This window comes from Penaeus vannamei, chromosome 1 (genome assembly GCF_042767895.1).
Source record: "Penaeus vannamei isolate JL-2024 chromosome 1, ASM4276789v1, whole genome shotgun sequence".
NCBI lineage: Eukaryota > Metazoa > Arthropoda > Malacostraca > Decapoda > Penaeidae > Penaeus > Penaeus vannamei.
In genome coordinates this window covers 42,294,433-42,304,432 of record NC_091549.1, presented here as the reverse complement: position 1 = coordinate 42,304,432, position 10,000 = coordinate 42,294,433, and the positions used below count along the sequence as shown (strand labels likewise).

At 33.3% G+C, this 10,000-nt stretch overlaps 1 protein-coding gene across 4 annotated transcripts in view; it reads right to left on the bottom strand.

The window, feature by feature from the left end:
• The window catches only part of LOC113813913 (saccharopine dehydrogenase-like oxidoreductase), an 11,158-nt gene that overhangs the window by 454 nt on the left and 704 nt on the right, over positions 1-10,000 (bottom strand). For 3 of the 4 annotated variants that reach the window (XM_027365982.2, XM_027366007.2, XM_027365988.2), the window contains exons 2-11: positions 8,471-8,700; positions 8,035-8,141; positions 7,729-7,809; positions 7,493-7,622; positions 6,659-6,711; positions 4,978-5,102; positions 3,750-3,984; positions 2,725-2,892; positions 1,532-1,626; positions 1-978 (exon numbers count right to left, since the gene is read on the bottom strand). The exon at positions 1-978 is cut by the window's left edge and continues 454 nt beyond it. In XM_027365982.2, coding sequence (XP_027221783.2) covers positions 885-978; positions 1,532-1,626; positions 2,725-2,892; positions 3,750-3,984; positions 4,978-5,102; positions 6,659-6,711; positions 7,493-7,622; positions 7,729-7,809; positions 8,035-8,141; positions 8,471-8,700 — 1,318 coding nt within the window. In that variant the 3' untranslated portion in view covers positions 1-884. Of the gene's footprint in view, positions 979-1,531; positions 1,627-2,724; positions 2,893-3,749; positions 3,985-4,977; positions 5,103-6,658; positions 6,712-7,492; positions 7,623-7,728; positions 7,810-8,034; positions 8,142-8,470; positions 8,701-9,974 lie in introns of all 4 variants that reach the window. The other variant, XM_027365997.2, reaches the window with a different exon arrangement.

The following is a 10,000-nucleotide window of genomic DNA, read 5'->3' as shown; positions in this document are numbered from 1 at the left end:
GACATTGAATAAGGACTAATTTTGGAACTAAAGCATTTCTACATCATAAACATTAAAAATGGACAGCCAGGTTAGATTTACAATTCAATTAAATATTTCTACCTTCTCCCCATTAAACTAATGGTCTCCAATATAATAAACTTTACCAGAGTGAATGACGCCTAAGATATTATAACATACTAATCCAATGGCTAACTTTCAAAATGCACTCATGGTAGTGGTTTTCTGCTGTGTAGATACAGTCACTGTCTAAACATATTCTCAGTTCATTTTACAGCTGCATATCAACCTGTTATTATGACTACTGCCTATATTTTTGGGCCAGACTTGTTTTCAGATAGCTTACAGGGTGAAGTTCCTAAATTTGTAAGCCTTCAGCATTTCTGCATTGAATAATCAATAACACCTTCTGCATATTCTAGCATACCTATAAATTTAAAAAAGCAAGATGTGGCAGACAGCCACTGCTTAACAAACAAATATAAAGAGCTGATGGATGACAACAAAAATTAGATGAATGTTGGCTACAAAATTACATGCTCTATTACATGTCTTGGATTCCATCAATGTCTCTCCAAAATCAAAAATCATGTCCAAGGGATCAAAAATTGGATATGTAATGTAGACTTTTATCTTTGAACTTTGAAGGGAGCTTGGTTTCGTTATATCCTTCAAGTGTTAGAGAAGGGAATGCTCAGATTTGGAATGAAAACTTCCCAACCACTGTTCAAAGGTTGAATACTTGCCATAAAATATAAACATGAAGTTCCATCTGTTCCAAAAAGACATGTCAAACAAAATAAATTAAGAAAATCTCAACCCAGCAGTATCAACGCAAAAACAGACACAAATATTTCCCCTTTTCCCCTTTCCATCCACCAGACTTACTCAACGACTTCAACAGTCATACCCTGGTCTTCCATACGCTTGATAAGGCCTGTATTCATGAAGGCTACTCCTGGAGTTAAGACTCCACCCCTGCAACAAAAAAATTGAAAGGCTTATTTCACAATTTTGTAAATACCATATACTAAACATTGAATTTACAAAATGTAGAATGTATTTCTTTTAAAAAGTTATCATTTTCACTTTCTTTCTCCATCATAGTAATAATAGTAGCAATAATGATAACAATAATAATAAAAATAATAATGATAATAATAATAATAAAAATAATAATTATAATAGTAATAACAGTAATAACAATAACAATATCAATAACAATAACAATAACAATAAAATGACAATGATAATGGCGATGGCGAAGATGGCGATGATGATGATGATGATTACAATAATAATAATGATAATGATAATAATAATGACAATAAAAACGACTACAAAAACAACAACCAACAATAATACTAATGATGATGATAATAATAAAAAATAAAATAAAAATAATAAAACATTACATATATATATATATATATATATATATATATATATATATATATATATATATATATATATATATATATATATATATACATCTATAACAATAACAACAAAGCCTTAGGCCTATACTCACTTGCCAGGAATGGAGCTTTTTTCCCGCAAAATGGTCATGGCGCTGGCAACCATCATGAGTGACGTTGCCCCGTAACCTGGGTCTGGTCCCGATACCTGAAAAGAAAACAGGCTTTAAGTGAAAATGTGTCCTACGCCCTAATTCCTTGAATAGAGAAAATATGATATTACTGTGATCACTGAGCTTTATCTTGCTTTCTTATCTTTCCGACAATAATTGTTTTCCCTGTAAAGGATCGAAGAAAGATAAATTTTCCTGCTTATCAATCATTAACTTTGAAAAATTAAAGGCATAGAATTCAGAATAAGTTTTGTAGTATATCATCATCCTTACTAAAAAAAAAAAAAAATCAATAACTAATAATACTAATACTAATACTAATACTAATACTAATACTAATACTAATAATAATAATAATAATAATAATAATAATAATATCAATAATAACAATAACAATAATAACAATAACAATAATAATAACAATAATAATAACAATAATAACAACAACAACAACAACAACAACAACAACAATAATAATAATAATAATAATAATAATAATAATAATAATAATAATAATAATAATAATAATAATAATAATAATAATAATAATAATAATAATAATAATAATAATAATAATAATGATAATAATAATAATAATGATAATAACAATGATTATAATAATAAACTTAAAAAATCATCACTTATGATTAACTGTCATCTTACTATTTAGAAAACAGTAAATATCTATGGTTACGTGGGTTAGCTAAAGTAATAAATATCTTCATATTGGAAGCTAATTTATGTTGATATATATGCAAATTATTTTTTCTATCTCTCTCCTTCTTTATTTTTAAAGATGAAAGGTTATAAAAAGGTCATAAAAAGACTATCCTCAATAGTACATTCACTTAAAGGCAAAGTCAAAATTGGTCCTATATCCAAGCATATATGAGATATGTCCATAGAGAAATGTTTGTACTAAGCCATGGGTTGATGCAGGAGGTTAACAAAACATTTTCTATGCTAAATTTTACCTCAGCACATTAATCTTAGCATATCAGTACTCATCCACAGACAAGCAAAATAAGAGTGATGACAGGCACGAACCCAGGACCTTGTGATTACAAAGACAATACTATGGCGCCATTATCTATTTATTAAGCTTAATATAAAAACAGCAATATTGGTCTTACCTTTACTTTAATTGAAGCATTTGGAGGCTCTGTATGCTGATCTGACCCATCCAGTAGTGATTCTGACCAGCCATGGCCTACTAGAGTGGCTGTGAATCTAAGAGCTTTGAGTGACTCTCGGTCTGATCCTGCACGGCTGAACACACCTGCTGTCATAACTTCAGGGTACTGAAAAAACAACAACAATGTAGAAAATACATGAGTGTAGGCTGAGTACTTATAACATTCTATGCTTATTTGGTCTCCAAATATTAGTTTGCAAATAAAATTCTATATCTTTAAGAACAAAAACAAAAATGAGTATTGCTGCCTTGCACCCAAAATACCAGAATCTTCTTAACCCGTAGCCGACGGGTGGCATATACGTACATGCCATGGCTGTTGTGGACTGAAACGTGGATGGCATCGTATCATGCCCATTTCCACACCACTGGCTCGTCGGACAGAGTTTGTTTTTCTCCGATAGTAGCGACTTTATTTATATGGTAAAGATTTTAGGCAATGGCACCTATAATGAAGGTGAACCTTAAAAATTTTAATATCTTTATAAATTATAGCAAAATAAAATCTTTAGGTGCTAAATGTCACTCGCAAACTACCGCTTGAGCTGGGCGCAAACACGGGAAACTGCTGATACGCGCCAACAATCCCGTTCTTACATCCACTTGCCAAATATTTTTACCCGTCGGCACTGGGTTAATGAATGCTGATGTCTATACATTACTCTTGCATGCTTTAAATATTGGATACACTAATTTTTAAACACTCATCAAAAATTTCATATTGCCAGTCACTATAATCTTATGCTTAATAAAAATAAAATATAATAGACTTCCACATGCATTGCATGTATAGGTTAATAAACATACTGATACACATGTAATCAACACTTTACAAAATAAAAAACTAAATATAATAAAACAAATAAAAACACAAGAAGGGATATTGTGAAATAAAACAAAAAATTATACTTATAAAAAAAAATTCCATAAAATACCAACCAAACCACAATGTTTTGTAATTACCTTTAAAAGCAGCTTCCTGGTCCAGCTGAAGAAACAAAGGAAAGTAAAGTATGCCATGCCTATGAGAAGTCCCACTCCTTGGAAGGGACTGCGAAGACCTATGAACTGCTGGAACTGCAAAGGCCGCTGACCAAGTACTTCATAGCGATACCTCTGTGTGCGGTACACAACAGGCTCATCTGTTGGCAGTGGCACTCCCCACACTCCCAATTCTTCATTTTTGTGAAGCACTCCCCTGAAAAAATAAAAATTCATTTTTTTAATGAAAATTGAAATACTGGATTTTTTTCAATTAGCTTCAATAACCAAAAAATGTTGATAAAAGGTAACTGTTGCACTCAGGGGTGTGTGCTTCACAGGGTAGAGCACACATCATTAAACATTTTTAATTCTCACTTTCCTTTCTCTCCAGTGACCAAGCATTAAATGATAGTCAAACTCACATGTGTGGTACACAGGGCAAAAGATGGCAAAAGATGCTTTTCTTACTATTCTTTTTTATCTGTCTATTACTGACTTCTTCCTAGCTATTCTAGCTTGGGTTCATTAACATCTCATGCGTCATGATTTTATAGCAATACTTTACTAAATGAAGAGGGTCAAACTTTGGGTGTCACTAGGTGACTTTCTGAGTACCTATATATATAATAATGACTTGGGATTACAAAATAGTAAACAAATAGAAAGGCAACTTACATACATCCAACAGATTATACTTATGCTTAGTATCTTATGAACCATTAGTAAAGCGAGGTTACATAAAACTGGCACAAAGACAATTTTCTGAAAACAGAGAGCCCACTCCCTAACTTTTATATCTTATCTTTGTTTCTTGTTTTTTTTAGCATTGCATAACTACATTGGAAATCTAATTTTCTAAAATTACTTGAAGTACATTTCTTATCTTTTACAGAAAATTAGTTTAACTGCTAGTATATGAATAACCTTTTGATTTCTCAACATTATGTATTCTTATCTATAAAAATGAAATAACACTGTTACTAAAATTTCACCTCTTAAAAGCCATAATTTAATCTACAGACTGTCTGAGGTGTGTATATAAGCCTCAACCACAATAATTTGTAAATATTTCTTAATTATGGTTAATTTTATCAACCAACAATGCACACCTTATTTAAATTCCCTTATATGAAGTGTACAAAAAAGTGGACCAAGTACTTCAGTTTCAAAAATACTGAGACAAATTTTCACAGCATTTTTAACTTACTTCTTCTTAATCTTGTGCTTGGGTTTTGGCAGAGGAATCGGGAAAAGTTCTCTGCGTATTCTTGTAATTTCATTTCGGTTAGCAACAGCAAGGGCAGCAGATTCCATTGTTCCAGTATGTACAGACTGTTAGGATACATAAAGCAATTATTTCATAGCTGAAATAAGTACTATATTGTAAGAATAAGTATCATTGTGGGATGTACATATGCATGTATAAACATATGCTTGTGAGTGTGTGTGTGTGTGAGATTGTGTGTGTGAGACTGTGTGTGATTGTGTGTGTGTGAGACTGTGTGTGAGACTGTGTGTGATTGTGTGTGTGTGAGATTATGTTTGTGTGAGTGTGTGTGTGTGTGTGTGCGTGTGTGTGTGTGCGTGTGTGTGTGTGCGTGTGCGTGTGCGTGTGTGTGTGTGTGCGTGTGCGTGTGCGTGTGCGTGTGCGTGTGCGTGTGCGTGTGCGTGTGCGTGTGCGTGTGTGTGTGTGTGTGTGTGTGTGGCTGCGTGGGTGCGTGGGTGCGAGTGCATGTGTGTGTAAGTAAGTGGGCAAGTGAGCGAGTGAGTGAGTGAGTGAGTGAGTGAGTGAGTGAGTGAGTGAGTGAGTGAGTGAGTGAGTGAGTGAGTGAGTGAGTGAGTGAGTGAGTGAGTGAGTGAGTGAGTGAGTGAGTGAGTGAGTGAGTGAGTGAGTGAGCCAGTAAGTGAGTGAGCCAGTAAGTGAGTGAGAGTGAGTGAGTGAGTGAGTGAGTGAGTGAGTGAGCCAGTGAGTGAGTGAGTGAGCCAGTGAGTGAGTAAGTAAGTGAGCCAGTGAGTGAGTGAGCCAGTGAGTGAGTGAGCCAGTGAGTGAATGAGCCAGTGAGTGAGTGAGCCAGTAAGTGAGTGAGCCAGTAAGTGAGTGAGAGTGAGTGAGCCAGTGAGTGAGTGAGTGAGTGAGTGAGTGAGTGAGTGAGTGAGTGAGTGAGTGAGTGAGTGAGTGAGTGAGTGAGTGAGTGAGTGAGTGAGTGAGTGAGTGAGTGAGTGAGTGAGTGAGTGAGCGAATGAGCAAGTGAGTGAGCGAGTGAGCAAGTGAAGAAGTGAGTGAGGGCGTAATTTGTTAACATAAATACAGTTCATGTGTGTGTGTGTGTGTGTGTGTGTGTGTGTGTGTGTGTGTGTGTGTGTGTGTGTGTGTGTGTGTGTGTGTGTGTGTGTGTGTGTGTGTGTGTGTGTGTGTGTGTGTATGTATATGTATGTGTGTATGTTGGTGTATGCATGTGTATGTATGCATATGTATGTGTATGTATGCATATGTATGTGTATGTATGCATATGTATGTGTACGTATACAGATGTATGTGAATGTATGTGATTGTATGTGATTGTATGTGTATGTATGTGCATTTCTGTGCATATATGTGGACATATATAAGCATATATCCCATATATGACCATATATATATATATATATATATATATATATATATATATATATATATATATATATATATATATATATATATATATATATATATACATATATATACATACATACATATATATATATATATATATATATATGTATATATATATATATATATATATATATATATATATATATATATATATATATATGACCACATAAACATCACTTTCTATTAAGTCTTAAATGCATTTATGATATGCAATGGCAACAAAGTTTATACATACTGTAGTTTTGGAGCTCTTAGTTCTAACAAACATCTCCGCTGAATTGAGTTCTCCTGGAAAAGTAGAAAATAAAACATTGCATTCTTACCTACGTAAATGATAAACCACTAATTCTTAGATATCTTAAATTCATGAATAACAATATGCTTCGGGAAAAATGCATATTCTCTTTATTAAAATGTTCCCAACTTTAAATCATGAGATACACCTTATGAATAATGTTTACCTTTGACAGTTGAGCATTATCTTTTATTTTTTATTTTATCTTATTTCATTTTTTCTTTTCTTTTTTTTTTGTATTCAACATTGAATGAAGGAAATCTTCACACATTCAAGCATTTCCCTAAATCTCTTTACAACTTTGTATATATTCAATAAAAAATGTAACCTTTATTTATTTGAACTCAGTTTGACAAAAAATGTATGTTGCACACACCCACACCTACAGTAAATGTAGTTACTGTTATTAGATTAAAGATACTATACATAAAATTCCCCTATCTATCTAATCTTTTTATTTCTATTATAGGGCAATATCATAAGAAAATCAAAACACAAAATACATATACTAAGAAAGAAATTCTATATGAAAAAGAATGCATATATTTTTTTTCCTCTAAAATGCATCACATCCATATCTTCATCAACATAAACAAAGCATATTGCAAATGCTAAATAACATACCAAAACAATTTCATAAGATGTACACAGGTACATATTCATAACATCTTTTTTCTTCATTTTTAAAGCTCAAAAGTCTATGGCATCTTATCTTTAAACACAAATACTTCAATTAATCTACAATATCTACTCCATTTACTTCATGAAACAAACCTTTGAAGTTCTTGATCATATGCACAAGACCCATTTCAGCAGGTATAGAATCATATCCACAGGCACCAACAATATGGACCCCTGCTTCCTCAGCCGCTTTGTGGTATTTTGCCTGCATACCCTCCAGAAACTTGTAAGGAAAGATACAGTGATAATTTATAGTAAATTGAAATTTTAAAATACTATTCAACACATGCACATTCATCTCACAAATGGAATTATTTTGGTGTTCTTACCTGTGGTTCTCCTGAGATGTCCACATGACTTGCCCCATTTTCTATGCATGCTTGTACAACTGGCTCGCCAAATAACTGATACTGCAAAATTTGAAATTCATTTAAATGTAATGTTTTGTGTAACTGTTTAGATAATCATAATTGTACTAGTTCCTTAACATAATTAAATATACAACTAATAAATTGAGATTATAAATATGTAAATCTGGTCTGAAACTACAGCAAGTGACAGATTTAATAACTGATATGCAAGCATTAAATTTATCCCTAAAAATTCAAACCCAAAACATAGAAAAATATACATACTGGTCCAACACAGTTGATAACAACTGAAGACTTTGCAGCCATATCTTTCAGGGAATCATTGTCTTTAACATCAGCCAAGATGATGCCAACATCATCCAAGCTCAAACCTATAAGGAACATCCATCTATTAAACAAAAACATCGCAAGGCAAGGAGACGGAAATCTTTACTTTTAAATAAATATCTAAAAAATATCAAGAGCAAAACTTCTCAACATCAAAAATTAGTAAAATTTATAACAATGTTTCCAAACATAAAGTATCAATATAAAAATCTTTTAAGGATCTTGTAAAAAATATTCTTACATGTACAGCAATACTATATAATTGACATTCTCACATTTAAATGAGCATTCTTAAAATAAATCAATTAAGAATAATAGAACAGAAAAAAATAACAGTAAATATAATATAACCAGCAACAACGCTACTACAAACCCAATTCCTTCCGAGCTTCCACCAGGGAACTTCGCAGCTTTTTCTCAGAGCGCCCTGCTATGGCCCAGGTTAGAGGTGTCTTCCTCTCTGTTCTCTCCTTCTCTGCCACCCTTGCTACCTCCTCAACGACATATTGTCCAGTGAACCCAGTTGCCCCAAATACAACCAAGTCATAGCGCTGACCTGGTGCCAGAGATGCCATTCTTGTTGCAAGGATTCGAGTGCTCCCTCTGTCGAAGATTTATTTTAATATCAGTAGTGTAGGCTACCTATCTATCACATATCTATCTATAAAACTATAAATGAGCTGAATTTGCCTAGTCTAGCATTGTGTAATAAAACAGGATAAAAAATCCTATCAAAACAATGTTCATACATTATATATACATTAAATGCAACTGAAAACATGAGATGACACATGTATTGCCTCTACACAATCTATATATAAAATACCTTTCATATATCGCATAATATCAGTAAATACAAAAGGTAATTATATACACAAATATATATGATTCCATATATAAGTAATCATACACACATTTATTATTGATTTAACTATAAGACAGGCATGAGAAAGGTAACAAATACCTATCTCTCTGCAATCATTTGTATCCCCAACCAGACATATAAATTAGTATTTTTTTATAATACTTCCACACAATGGACCGTGACAATTTTGGTATCGTTGGATTCCTCTCACAGTCTTGTTTCTAATTATATATATTATTGTGCAGGGACCCTCCCAAACCCCCAACATTCTTGGCCCCGATAGCAGGGGAAGGCATGAGAAGTACCAGGGAAATTATGGGGTAAAATGTCAATGATATACACAGAATCAGTCACTATATTGTCTAATGCAGGTCATGCCCCCTGCAACCCCCTCTCCCCCCCATCGGGAACTGCCGACCCCAACCCCTGCCCAGTTAAACAAAGAATCCTCCACGTATTCATGGCATGTTAGAACGTTAGACACACTTGGCAACACTGCTCTTGCATGTGACTTGTACGTTCATGCCTTTCGTGAATACATGGAGGATTCTTTGTTTTCCTGCGCAGGGGGATGCAGGGGGCAATATAGTGACTGACTCTGTGGATATCATTTACATTCTACCCTGCAATTTCCCTGGTACCTTTCATACTCTCCGATGTTATCAGGGCCAAGAATGTGAGATTGGGGAGGCTTCTGCACAATAAAACCAACATATTTAAATCATAGACAGTGAGAGGAATCCACCAATACCAAAAAATCTCAATTCGTTAGGCAGATGTATTCCAAAAAATTACCCTATATATAATAAATACATATATATATATATATATATATATATATATATATATGTGTGTGTGTGTGTGTGTGTGTGTGTGTGTGTGCGTGTGTATATGTGTATATATATGTGTCTGTATATTTCTATTCATCAATCTGTCTATCTTTACATCTATCTGTCTGTATTTTTATCTATCAATCTATACTGAATAATAATACAGTTCCAACTACACCAACCTCACACAGCCACAAATATGTTCTAA